We start from the raw sequence: 13,457 nt of genomic DNA, 5'->3' as shown, positions 1-13,457 counted from the left end.
AACGTGAACTCCATCCAGGACGGCTACGAGCGCAGTCATTCGTGGACGGAGGAGTACAGCGCCCCCTGGAGCTCCACCGCCACCACCACCTCCGGATCTCCACTCCGACCTCGGACCGATGCCACATGGACGAGAACTGAGTCCGCCGCCACCACTGATCCAGTTCCACTCTCAACGTCCAGACGGGGCCTGAGCCAATCAGAGGAGACGACCACCACCGCCACTGCAGCAGGTGGTAGTACCTCGGCAGGGCCACCAGAGGTCGCCACAGGAGGCACTGGTGGCAGGTCCACCGCAACAGCCACGACGACCCCGGCAAACACCAGGGCTGGCGCGGTTCTGGGAGACCCCGAGCAGTCCTCTGATGGACCAGCAGGTGGCGCCAGTCCCACCTCTCCGACAGTCACCGCTCTTTCCGGACCCACGGAAGGTACCACCACCACCGATGGGGGCGTGTCCACCAAGCCCCACGCACTCCCGGACGCCGCCTCCTCCATAACGGGTGCGACCTCGAAACCCTCCACTGCAGGTGAGGACGGACCACCGGGTGGCGCCGCTAGCACCGCCTCCACATCCGTCGTCCGGTGGCAGACCTGGCGTCCGCAGTCCAACGGTGAGCCTCCTTCTGCTTCTCCCCCCGCCCCCTCCTCCCCCCCTCTGGAACTTGGCCACACCTCCTCCACCCGCCTGCATGACCACCACCTCCTGGCCACCTCCTCCGCCTGGCCCCCGCCCCTCGCCTCGGCTTCAGACTCCCAGCATGCCTCTTCCTCGCTGCTGCCGCCCCCGCCTGGCCAAGACCCGGCTCTTCTTCCTCCCCCCTCCTCCTCACCCGCTGCCCCCCTCCTGCTCCCCACTCCAGTCTGGCCCCGCCCCTCCCACTACTCCCTCCCCCCCCTGTCTGGTTGGGAGACTAACGCCGTCTCTCCCGGTGGTGCGTTGGATGTTAGCGCTAGCCGCGGGCCGTGGCGTTCGTCCTTTGGCTCTTCCACTACTCACAGTACCCCCCCCCTTCGGGAGCTGCTGGAACCATCCGCCGTGGCCGTGGCCCCCCCCAATGCCGAGGTGTCCTTGGACCCGGTCTCCTCGCCACCTGCCCTCCATTCGTCGGTCCTCCTCCACCCCGGTGACCTCTCCTTCTCCGCCGTCACTCCGGGCTCGTCGCGCTCTCTCTCGGTGGGCTTTCAGGACTGGCGCTATGCCACGGGGGTCCGCCTGGAGTCCCTCCTCCCGGAGGAGCTCATTCTCCCAGAGGTCAGCGCCGACCCTCCGCCGGCCACCGGCGACATGGACCCGCTGTGCACCTGCTCCCTGCAGCCTTCGGTGTCCATGTCCTGGCCTCGGGACCCGGCCAGCTCGTACCCGTACCCTTCCGCCTCTGGTGTCGCTCCTTCTGGGTCTTTGCTGGTTTCCCAGGTTCTGGTTCTAGACGAGTCTGTGCTCTCCGTCTCGCCCTCTGCCTCCTCCGCCGCCCTCGGTGACCCCACCGTCTCTGTCTCCGCCACAGCGTCCACCATCGGCCGGTCCTGGTTCTCCACGGCGCTACCAAATTCTGGTACCGTCGCTCAAACGTTAGACCCCAGCAGCAGCGATGCCTCCGGTTCGGCCCTAGAGGGCGTAGATCAGGACCAGGGCTCCGCCTCCGGAGAGCTCCCGTCGTTCCCCTACTCCACCGACATCCCCGACGCCGTCTCCCCGTCGTCCTCCGCCTCCGGATCCGGCCAGAGCCCCGACGATTTGGAAGACCACTCCTCCGCCTTTTACTTCGAGAGCGAGAGCGGTAGTACCTCCCCCTCAGAAGCCACGCCCACCACGGTGACCTCAGCCTCCTCCTGGCTGCTGGGCAGGGACGAGGAGAGCGGTTCCGGCCAGGGCGACGCCCTGTTCGACAACGAGACCTCGTCCGACTTCAGTATCTCCGAGCGAACAGACAGAGAGTCGCAGGAGGAGGAGGAGGAGGAGCCAGTGGCAGGTAACACAGGCAAAGGTACCGGACAACCGGAGAAACCGAGCCTGACCTCCGTCTCTCTCTGCAGCAGTCAAGCTCATTGGTGCAAAGTCTGAGTAGTCAAGTAGTTGATTGATCGACTGATTGATTGATTGATTGATTGAAACAGGACAGGAGAGAAACTCCTGCAGGTCCAGTCAGCTCCGGAGCAGCTCAGCCTGCTACCCTTCATCCATCCATCATCCCTCCCTTGTCCCTCCCTCCCTTTACCCTCTATTCATCCCTTTATCCAGGCCACTCGCTCTCTTTCCAGTGCTCGAGCGTTCAGTGATCGGGTGTGGGCGAGGCACAGTGGTCAGGTGACCAGGAAGCCACCAGCTGTTAGTAATCAGCAGTAGTCACCAGTGGTTCCAGTGGTTCCAGTGGTCTGGAGACACCCCATCGGGGCTCCCGACCGATTCAAATGATTTGATTCACAGTCAATAAGAGTCAGATGAGTCAAATCATCTGAGAGCGTGTTGAAACATTTTTGCAGCGGATGTCCCACTGGTGGCGCCAGTCTGGTCCTGTTCTGTTCAGCGGGGAAACAAAGACGAGCTGTAGTACCTACGGCGGCCACCAGAGGACAGCAGAGCTCTTTAAGTCTTAAGAGCGTCTCTTGACATCTTCTGTTGTCATTGTTTTCATCCCACTGGTGAAGAAACAGGAAGTGAAGTGAATGCTTTTTTTAAGCAAACATTAAGATTGCAGATTGATATTTTTTTTTTCCTCTCACTGGATTAAAAAAAAAAAAAACACCACCACCAGTCTCCCTGAAGCGGCGTCTTTTCTTTCCTTCCCTTTGATTTTGAACCCGTGTAAAAGTGAATTTTCTCGCCAGTTTTCTTTTCTTCCTCTTCTTGCTCCTTCAAAGTCACGTGACTGCCGACGACTGAATCGGTTATTGTGAACAGTTTCGACGCGCCGCCTCCACCTCTGACCCTGCAGTGACCCTCCTCTGTAGGCAGGGGGCAGCGGCGTCTCTCGGAGTCAAGGCGACGCGGCGTTCAGCGCCGCTTGCCGCCTTTGTGTTGCCTTCGATCCGCGGCGCTGAAAGGAGTTTGCCGTGTTTTTCACGTCGGCCTGTTTATGCTCGACGAGACGTTCTCCAAGTGTGCACAAAGAGCCGACAAAGAGAGCTGCAGGTGGGGGGGGCAGCAGGGGGCGGAGTTCAGTGGGGAGAGGGAGGCGGGGTGGGGGGTGGGGGACGAATTCGTAAATATAAATTCAGCATGAAAAAACTTCACGGGCAGGAAGGCAAAAAAAGAAAAGAAAACTTTTGTCGTTTTTTTTTTTCCCTTTTACAGCGGCGAGATTTCACAGCCTCAAAAGGACTCAGAAGTGAAGAATGAGTTGTTTGAGTGTTCGTTCGAACAGACCTTGAACTAAAAAAGAAAACGGCTTCAGCAAAGGAAAAAAATAAAAACCCTGCGGCGGCGAATTGCGAGAAACCTTTGGTGAAAAGCATCAAAGACGGCAGCGACCCGTTTCCTGGTCCTGCGACCTCTGACCCCCAGTTGTTTCAAAGGGCCCAGAGACACTTTCCAGAAAAAGTGCCGACCGGTTGCGTCGCTGTTGTTGTCGTCGTCAATAATCGGGGGGGGGGGCAACGGCAGGTTGGTCCAATCACAGTCAGTCCACCCCGCCTTATATGGAAGGCTCCTCCCCCTTTTATCTGCAGAACCTTTTCTCCAGGCAAGCCCTGGGACATGTGACCCGACTGGTTTCACTCCTGCGTTTAGCGCTTTCCTGCTCCTCGCCGCCGCCGCCTCCTGCTGGCCCGTCAATAGAAGACAAAGCAAAGCGCCTTTTTTTATGATATGTGGTAACAACCTGACCGGCGAGGTCGCACTCGGGTTTTCTCGCCTCCTTTTATTTGGCGCCAGAATCGGGCGCCGTGATTGACTCGTTCTCTGGCAGCAGCGAGCGGGCGAGCGGCGAGCGAGCGAGCGGCTGGTGCCTGCCATTGAGGCGTCCAGACGGCGCCCGTTCTTCTGACTCAAGTAGCTTTTCAGATGAGACGCAGAAAAGAAAGTTTTCTTCCGCTGAATGGAGGCGTGGCCTCCGGGGGTCGCCGCCGCCGCACGCCGCTTTGTTTCTGCCGCCGCCGCTGAGTTTTGGTACAAAATGTCAAATGTCGACAGAGAGAGAGAGAGGGAGAGAGAGAGATAAGGGGAGTACAGACAGGAAGTACCACCTACGACGGCGACTTCTTACAGCGGGAATCGTCGAGCCTCTTGGGTTCACACGTCGGCCAATCGGCGTCACCCAGTTAGGCTCCACCCTCTCCCAGCGGTACCTCGGCGGCGACATTTTCACATTTGTGATCCATCAAGTCCGGACATGGAGGTCAGCGCAGTTCCTGCGGCCTGCCAGAGAGGGGCGCACTGCTAGCCAGTCAGCTAGCCGTTAGCATGAGCAGACACAGGGGCCAGCTCAGCAGACTTGGCTAACACACACACACACACACAGTTTCCTCAATTGCGCAGTTTTCGTTCATTCACCATACAAGAAAAAGAAATGACCCGTTAGTGCCTCTAGTGGCAAAAGCGAGTACTGCAAAAATCAAAGAATTAAATAAACAAATTGTTATTGTGAGTTGTTGTGCTGATGGTGCCTGTCCAGAGGAGGCAGAGTTGTTCTTCTCCTCCTCCTTCCCCAACTACCACTTCCGCCACTGACAGCTGCTCTTCCTCCCCCCGGCCTCTAGATGTCAGCAACAGCAGCCACGAGTCCCGCGTGGGTTCCGTCCTGGAGGGGCAGCGGCGAGCCGTCGTCCCACTCGCCGTGGTCTCCTCCCTCACCGCCCTCGGCCTGCTCGTCCTCATCGGCATCCTGGTCTACTGGAGGTCAGCCCTGTACCCCTCCCCCACCCACTCTCCCTGTGCCCCCCCCCCCCCAAAACATCCCCCAGAGTCTCGGCGCCAAGAAGACAAAGAAGGAACTCAAAGATGAAGTTTCTAAAAGCGGAAAAGGAGTCGATCTTCTTTCTTTCTGATTAGTGGCTGCGACCAATCAGAGGAGACGAGATTTCAGACTCGGAATATTTGACTCTCAATGCAAAAATGCCCCTCTCCAAACTCTGTACCCTCTGGGTAACTGACGCATCTTCCCACCGCTTTGTGGGCGGAGCCTGGTGGACAAACACTGTTAGCCTGTTGTTGTTGTCGCCTCTCCCCAGATTGAGCAACGCCGCAGTGGAAGTAATAATCCGGGGTTGGGGACGGGGGGGGGGGATTATTAATCTGGGCGGCACCCGTCCAGTGGGCAGAAAAGGACATCAGGCTGATCATGTCGCTACAGGGCGAGTCGTGTCAGCGTCGTGTAGCTAATCGTGTAGCGCCGCTAATCCCCGAAGCCGCCGCTGCCTCCTCCGTCTCCGACGACGACGATGATGATGCAGCAGCCGAGCTCCTGCGGCGCCGCTGCGCTTTTTTTTTTGGGAGAGGGGGTTCAAGCCTTCGCAGCGCATCCACGACGAGTTAAGCCAAAGTGGTGCCGAGCTAATCCCCTCGCCTGGGGTTCAGAGGTCAGGCGCCTCCTCTGAGGAAGGTCAGGAAAACAGCAGCAGCAGCAGCAGCAGCAGCCTGCACTGCCACTTGCGGGAAACAGATGTAAAAAGCCTCTGTCCTGTCCTGTCAGACGAGGCTAAGCTAATGCTAACAGCTACACTTGTGGTGCGGAAAGATCACCGACAACAAACTTTATTTCGCTCAAAATAATAAAAACAACAACTGTAACTGAAAGGACTGTTGGTGCGACTGGTGAGGCCACAATGGCTTCTAAAATTTGACCGTATCATAATCATCATCATCTCATAAGAGAGAAAAAAAGACATCATGGAATGTGTAGAAAACACGTCATTCACTGTCAATTGAAAATGAACAAAAGCGTTTCAACAAAATATGTGTTTTTTTGAAGCCCTGTGGTATCCGGCTCTTTATTGAAATGACTCATCATACAGTGAAAATAAAGTGTTGAACTACAGCTATTTCATGACTGACTGACTATTAACATAATTTCTTCAAGTGCGGCGGGCTGGGTTAAGAAGTTTAAGGGGACCACTCGTGGCCTCCGGGACTGTAGTTGGCCCACGCCTGAGCCACAGTGAAGGCTTCTAGCCCAAAGTTAGCGTGACCGGGCGTTATCCAGTGCGCGGAATACATCTGGATTCATCGGCTGCAACAGAAAAAATAGCAATAATCTCATCATTTGGTTTGTTGTAAGATTTTTTTTTTTTTTTTGGTCATCGTTGGGGGATTTTTGCTCGTGGCGCTACGTCGTTTGTCGTTTGTCGAAACGGCTAAAGCAACAATCATCAATAAATCAGGACGATGTCGCCGCCGCCGCCGCCGGAACAAGCCATTGTTTTTCTTCTTCTTTTTTTTTTTTTTCCCGAGATCGGCGGCGGAACACGCAGCCGCTCGCTCGCTAATCTTCCCGCTAGCGGCGGCGCCGTCATCCCATTAAAAACTGGTCCGAGGATTAGCGCAACATCTTGTTCCCTTCCTTCCTCCTGTGTTAGCGGCCAGATTACAGCAGCCAGTCGCTGCCCAATCTGGGCCCAGTGGCACCGAGACACACACACACACACACACACACACACACAAAGACACAAAAAAACATGCTTACGAACACACCAATAGATAATCAGCATGATTCTAAACACTGTGTGTGTGTGTGTGTGTGTGTGTGTGTGTGTGTGTGTGTGTGTGTGTGTGTGTGTGTGTGTGTGTGTGTGTTGTAGGGCCTGTTTCCAGACGGCTCACTTCTACATCGATGAGACGTCCTCAGACAGAGTCGTCGCCGTGGCGCCCGACACTGCGCAAACATCTGGTGACACACACACACACACACAAGCACATGCACACGCAGACACAAAATTACACACACACACACACACACACACACACACACACACACACACACACACACACCTTCATCTGGCTTTTTTTTCCATTTTGGTGTCGTTTCTTCTTGAGATGACCTTTGACCTCTTCCACCTATTGCTCCCTTTACCTCTCCTCTTGACTCTGTCCATCTCCATCAGCTCCACCTCCAGATTATTTGGTTCTTTTTCTTCTTCTTCTGTGATGGATTTTCTCTTCTCTCCAGATGAGGCGTCGCTCACGCTGGAGGATTTTGTCAAACATGTGTCGGAGCTTCACCAGAACTTTGGCTTCCGGCGAGAGTTCGAGGTGCCGCTGCTACTGTGTGTGTGTGTGTGTGTGTGTGTGTGTGTGTGTGTGTTTGTGTGTGTGTGTGTGTGTGTGTTGTGACGTCCCTATTTTGTCATCCTTTATTTTTCACTGTAAAGTTTCTCCAATTTGTCCCGAAGGCGGCGCCGCTAGTTAGCCTGCTAGTTAGCCTGCTAGCTTCCCGTTGCCGCCACTACCACCACCTGTTGTGGTCGTGGCTTGATGGTTGTGTGTGTGTGTGTGTGTGTGTCTGTGTGTGCGCGCATGCGTGCGTGTGTGTGTGTGTTGTTGTTTATGACACATTTTTTTCATGAAGAAACTGCGTGCGTGCGTGCCTGTGTCTCCAGGAGGTGCAGTCCTGCCCGCTGGAGGTGGAGATGACGACTGACAGCTCCAACCACCCCGACAACAGGAGCAAGAACCGCTACAGCAACATCCTGGCCTGTAGGTGGCTGTGGCACCGCCCACTCTCACCCCCCCAAACCCCCTTCCAATCATGACCTCTGACCTCTGACCCCTGCAGATGACCACACCAGGGTCCGCCTGTCGCCGCAGGCCGACATCGACGGGATGAGGCGGGACTACATCAACGCCAACTACGTGGACGTAAGGAGCCAGTATAAGCCCCGCCCCACTCCTGCCTTTGATCCCTCCCCCCCACCCCACCACCTATGTCTCCGCCCCCTCCACGTCTTGCTTTTGTTTCCCTTAAAATATGATTGGCCGTTGGGACACCAAGGTTGTGATGTCACTTCCTGCTCTACTTCCATAAATGAGGGGACAGTGCTTCACTACTAGGGAGACGATGCTAACCTAGTAGGGAGACAATGCTATGCTATTAAAGGAACAATGCTTCGCTACTATGGAGACGATGCTTCACTACTAGGGAGTCGACGCTATGCTACTAATGGAACAATGCTTCACTACTGCAGACAGTGCTATGCTACTAGGCAGACAGTGCTATGCTACTGGGCAGACAGTGCTAAGCTACTTGGCGAGACAATGCTAAGTTGCAGTGACGCCGCTGCGTCTCTTCCCCTGCAGGGTGTTGGCGGGCGGCGGCTCTACGTGGCGGCCCAGGGTCCGCTGGGCGGCAGCACGCAGGACTTCTGGAGGATGATCTGGGAGCAGGAGGTGGCGGTGGTGGTGATGATCACCAACCTGGTGGAGAACGGACGGGTGAGGAGCAGCGAGCCGCTTGCCATTAGAATCCTGCATGATTGTCCTCTGACTTAAAATGTTTCTATGGTTTCTCTGGCATGCCCCTCCTACCCCCACCCCCCCCACCCCCCCCCCCGACCCCTCCAAACTTACCCCCCCCCAGAGGAAGTGCGAGCAGTACTGGCCATCCGAGGTGCAGCAGGAGTACGGCGGCTTCCTGGTGACGGTGAAGAGCTGCAGGGTGATGGCCTTCTACACCCAAAGGACCTTCAGCGTGCGGGATGTCCGGAGCAGGAAGGTCAGAGCCGCCGGCCAATCACGTCGCAGCACCGGCTAGGACCTAGGAACTAAGTTTTGCCGTCGTCCTGGTTGTCCTGTTTCGATTGTTAAAGGTTCAGCGTCTGTATTATTTGGAGATTTAAAAGAAGAAATAGTGACACCTAGTGGTTGCATTTTAAATTGCAGCGCTCCTTCACTCTCTCGCTTGCCAGTGAGCTACGCTGGCACTGCACACTCAAACGTGCACACCTGGGTTCACCTGGTTTGGTGTAAAGGCGCGAACGGTCACGCTATTTACGACACGCGCTGTCAGTCAACTTGGATTGTCCACACCAGGCTTCCTTAGAAAGATGATGGTGCAAGATGGCAGCTAACTGGGAGCGAGACCCTCGCTATGCGTTTATTGTCGTATATATCTGAGAACTATTTCCAGGGTTTGTGAACCAAGTTACCTTCATTGTACTGTGATTATAAACGTTCATCCATGTATCAATGGGCAGTGTGTGAGGCTTTGACCAATATAAAAATCATAAATCCAGCCAAATGTTACACACTGGACCTTAAACGACTAAACAAAAATCGCTAGCTGACTTAGCCAGGTTGGCTCTTTTGAGCCGCTAGCCTCACCGTGTTAGCCCTAGCATGAGCGATTACGTACTCATTCGTTGTCCGTGTTGCAGCAGAAGAGGTTGCCTAGCCTAGCCTAGCCTAGCCTAGTCTAGCCTTGCCTGGGCTAGCCAGGCCTGTCGCGCTCCCCCTCTGAGTGTGCTCCGTCCACAGGGCTCTCTGAAGGGGCGTGGCCCAGAGCGGACGGTGCTGCAGTACCACTACACCCAGTGGCCCGACATGGGCGTCCCCCAGCTGGCGCTGCCGCTGCTCAGCTTCGTCCGCAGGTCGTCGGGGGCGCGGCCTGCCGGCTCAGGGCCACTGCTGGTCCACTGCAGGTATGGCTGAGAAACGCAGGGGCGGGCAAATTACGGTGCTCAGCCCACTTCTGGCCCTATTTGCGTCCTTGTGCGGCCCCCCCCGTGAGGCAAATCATAAATTATAACATGTAGGCTATGAATGCCAGCTTTTCAAATTATAAAACTTAGTGCGTTTTACTGTGGGAGAAAGTTGAGCAGGAATTCAGTTCAAGTACGCGAGGAGGCCCCTCCCCCACTCACTCTTCCCTTCCCCTCAACTCCCCAACCCCGCCTCCCCCTGCAGCGCTGGTGTGGGCCGGACAGGCACCTACATCGTCCTGGACAACATGCTGCGGCAGATCCGGCAAGGGGGCGGAGTCAACGTGGCGGCCTTCCTCAAACACATCCGCACGCAGAGGAACTTCCTGGTTCAGACAGAGGTCAGAGGTCAGGGCCTCAGAGGCCTCAGAGGTTCAGAGTGGTGAAAGTGCTCAGCTGCATCTACTCCTCTCTCTCTCTCTCTCTCTCTCTCTCCCTCTCTCTCTCTCTCTGCAGGAACAGTACGTCTTCATCCACGACGCCCTGGTGGAGGCTGTGCAGTGTGGTGAGACGGAGGTGGCAGCAGCTCACCTGCACAGGTACGTGGACCAGCTGCTGAGCCTGCAGCCTGATGGGAGGACGGCGCTGGAGCACCACTTCCAGGTCAGCTGACTCATCGCCGTCAGAAGTGACTTGAGGTTGAAACGTCTCTGACCCCTGAGGGAAGACAACCAGAGCCCACCTGCGCCACAGAAGTGGAACCTGGTGTCATATAATGTCACCTGGTATCACCTGACGTCACATGATGTCACATGATATCATCTGACATCACCTGGTGTCACCCGGTGTCACCCGGTGTCACATGACTTCACATGATGTCACCTGGTATCACCTGGTGTCTCATGCTGTCACCTGGTCTCACATGATGTCACCTGGTATCACCTGGTGTCTCATGCTGTCACCTGGTCTCACATGATGTCACTTGGTGTCACCTGGTGTCCCTTGATGTTACATGGTGTTACATGATGAGGACAGGACAGACTGGAAGCAGATATAGTGGCTCGGTCCTGGGGGAGGACAGAGCCAGGTGGGCGGGGCCAGGTGGGGCCAGGAGCCCACTGGGAACCAGGAAGTGACTGACTGTTTCCTCCACAGCTCCTCTGCCAGCCAGCGGCCCAGCAGAGCGACGCCTCAGTGGCGCTGCAGGACCAGGACCGCGGCAAGAACCAAGCCGGCGCCGTGCTGCCAGGTGAGGCTCTGCTTAGCTCCGCCCCCATGCCCTCCCCCTGGCCCAGGATTGGCTAGCTGACGCTGTCTCTCTCTCTCTCTCTCTGCAGCCGAACGGTGGCGGGTTCGACTACAGCAGCGGGAGGCGGAGTCTGACTACATCAACGCCTCGTACGTCCCGGTGAGGACACACACACACACACACACACACACACACACACACACACGCACTCACATACTGTACATACACACACACACACACACACACACTGTACATACACTCATACACGCACACAGCTGGGAGTCACACACACACACACACACACACTGTACATACACACAAACACACACACTACTACACATCCCTTGTGGCTGCAGGGCTGCCGGCGGAGCAGCGAGTTCATCATTACCCAGAATCCTCTGGCTGCCACGGTGAGGGACTTCTGGACCATGGTGTGGCAGAACAACGCTCAGGTGGTGGTGTCGCTGCCGGGGACCCCCGCTGGCCAGGTGAGGAACTGCAGGTCTCTTGCTGTCACATCGCTGCTGCTGCTGCTGCTAACTTTTCCTGTGTCGTCAGGTTGGGGAGGAGAGAGAGGAGGAGGAGGAAGAGGAGGAAGGGGCGGAGCCTAGAGATTTGTGGCCCCGCAAGGGCCAGCCAATGAGCTTGGGGAGCTTTACGGTCAGCCAGAGCAGCCAGAGCCAGGTGTGTCTCAGCAATGAGGAGCTGCTGCAGGTCCACCACTACCTGCTGGAGTCCACACAGGTGAGACACACCTGACTGACACACACACACACACACACACACTCGTACACAGCCACTCTAACTTGACTCCGCCCCCACCGCCTGCAGGATGATTTTGTCCTGGAGGTGAGGCGCTATGTGGCCCCCTGCTGGCCGAACCCAGACGGTGCAGCCAGCAGCAGTCTGGAGCTGGTGCAGCTGGTGAGGGAGGACAGCGCCACCAAGGACGGCCCCACAGTGGTGCACGACCGGTGAGTCAGGCCGCCACCGCCGCCCCCTGCTGCTGATTGGTCGCTGCCGGCTGCGTGCTGCTGATTGGCTGCTGCCGGCCACATCTTTGGGTCCTTTTTTTTTTTTTTGGTCACTCTGTTGGTCCTGCGCCTCCACAGGGTGGGCGGAGCCTCGGCCGGCACCTTCTGCGCTCTGACGTCCCTGATTGGCCAGCTGGAGGCAGAGGGCTCGCTGGACGTCTTCCAGACAGCCAGACTGACCAATCAGACGAGGCCGGGAGTCTTCAGTCACATCGTGAGTACCAGTAGGCGGTGGGTGCTGCGGGGGAGGAGCTTGATGAGGGAGGGGGCGTGGCCTCAGCCACCCTCCGGACACACTGACCTCTGGTGGTTTTGCAGGACCAGTACCAGTTCCTTTACCGGGCCATGCTGAGCCTGGTGGGGATGCAGGAGGACCGGGACGCCTTCGGGTCCTCCGACACCAACGGGATCATCGTGGTGGGAAGCGCCAGAACCGCCGAGAGCCTGGAGTCCCTGGTCTAGTGGACCCGCCCTCCTCTGCCTCCACAGAACTGCACTGGACCACCGGACTCGCAACAGGAAACAGCACCCGCTCAGAACCGGATCTGGATCGGACCCTCGTGGTTCCAAAAACCAGATCCAGGCTGAACCAGGAATTGGTTTCAGACCAGGATCTGGACTTGTTTAGATGTGAGTCATCACAGCTTCTGGACTGGTCCTGGTACCAGATCAAAACTGGTTCTGGATTTCCAAATCTTCTTCAAGATCTCATCTGGTTTCAGGAACAGACCAGGACCAGGACTGGTTTGGACCTGAGTCAGTTTGAAACCTGATGTGGACTGCTTGTGAATCTGTTCCAGGACTGGTTCCCACCTGGACCAGGACCGGTTTTTGGACCGGATTAAGACTGGTTCTGGGCAGGACCAGGACCGACCCGGCTCTCCTGTGCCTTGATGTACATTTTGTGGTGTTTTTTCTAACTTTGCCGCCGACTAACCAACATTTTAACCCACTAACACTTTGATTTTGCAACCTTTGTATTTATCGGCGCCGAGCCAAAAACAAAAAGGGAATTTTTTTTTTTCTTCCGATAAACACCTGTTAGCTCAGCCGCTCCTGCACTGAGTCGAGGCTCCTGGAATAATACCAATAATAACCTAATGATGTAAATAATACCGCCACGACCGACCCAACGGACCAAATTTTTTATTTATACATTTAGACTTTTATATCATCCTGTTTTCTAGTGACCTCTAGTGTTCTGCTTGGGTTCTAATGTCTTTTCTACCGAGGGGGGGGGGGGGGGGGGGGTTTGTAAAGCGGACTTCCTGACGTGTCCGCTTCGGTTTCGTAGCTCATAGCTCATTAAAAAAGACGTGACACCCGACAACTCACTCTCTTCCTTCTTTTTCTTCTTCTGAAGCCCTGAGCAGCAGGGCTGTGGTCTCAAGTCAGGGTCTGCATCCTTCCAAGCATGCATTTGAAGGATGCATCCTTCGAAGCATGCATGCATTTGAAGGATGCATCCTTCCAAGCATGCATTTGAAGGCCAGTTGCGCAAAGGCTTGTCCCAATTCCCAGAACTCCAAAGGACGCTCCAAATGTGCCCTCGAAATGCGCCCTACTTTTAGCCGATTCCAAGGCTGCACCGCTACTATCCTTCAC

General features: G+C 56.0%; 1 protein-coding gene across 4 annotated transcripts in view; it reads left to right on the top strand.

Annotated features, from left to right (window-relative positions):
• ptprz1a (protein tyrosine phosphatase receptor type Z1a) overlaps window positions 1-12,865 on the top strand; it is a 34,516-nt gene extending 21,651 nt beyond the window's left edge. Inside the window, exons 12-30 of one of the 4 annotated variants that reach the window (XM_076028810.1) lie at window positions 19-613; window positions 1,508-1,987; window positions 4,698-4,836; window positions 6,735-6,823; window positions 7,103-7,185; window positions 7,533-7,629; window positions 7,709-7,791; window positions 8,230-8,364; window positions 8,510-8,644; window positions 9,406-9,569; window positions 9,835-9,970; window positions 10,086-10,232; window positions 10,725-10,818; window positions 10,907-10,977; window positions 11,175-11,306; window positions 11,377-11,562; window positions 11,650-11,792; window positions 11,931-12,066; window positions 12,171-12,865. In XM_076028810.1, coding sequence (XP_075884925.1) covers window positions 19-613; window positions 1,508-1,987; window positions 4,698-4,836; window positions 6,735-6,823; window positions 7,103-7,185; window positions 7,533-7,629; window positions 7,709-7,791; window positions 8,230-8,364; window positions 8,510-8,644; window positions 9,406-9,569; window positions 9,835-9,970; window positions 10,086-10,232; window positions 10,725-10,818; window positions 10,907-10,977; window positions 11,175-11,306; window positions 11,377-11,562; window positions 11,650-11,792; window positions 11,931-12,066; window positions 12,171-12,314 — 3,189 coding nt within the window. In that variant the 3' untranslated portion in view covers window positions 12,315-12,865. Of the gene's footprint in view, window positions 1-18; window positions 1,988-4,697; window positions 4,837-6,734; window positions 6,824-7,102; window positions 7,186-7,532; window positions 7,630-7,708; window positions 7,792-8,229; window positions 8,365-8,509; window positions 8,645-9,405; window positions 9,570-9,834; window positions 9,971-10,085; window positions 10,233-10,724; window positions 10,819-10,906; window positions 10,978-11,174; window positions 11,307-11,376; window positions 11,563-11,649; window positions 11,793-11,930; window positions 12,067-12,170 lie in introns of all 4 variants that reach the window. The other 3 variants (XM_076028808.1, XM_076028807.1, XM_076028811.1) reach the window with 3 other exon arrangements.
• The last annotated feature ends 592 nt before the right edge of the window (window positions 12,866-13,457 follow it).

Source organism: Nelusetta ayraudi, unplaced genomic scaffold, assembly GCF_046127955.1.
Source record: "Nelusetta ayraudi isolate G7.1 ecotype Tasmania unplaced genomic scaffold, CSIRO-AGI_Nayr_v1 ptg000026l, whole genome shotgun sequence".
NCBI classification, from domain to species: Eukaryota; Metazoa; Chordata; class Actinopteri; order Tetraodontiformes; family Monacanthidae; genus Nelusetta; species Nelusetta ayraudi.
The sequence above is the reverse complement of the archived record's forward strand: the minus strand, read 5'-3'. Positions and strand labels throughout refer to the sequence as shown.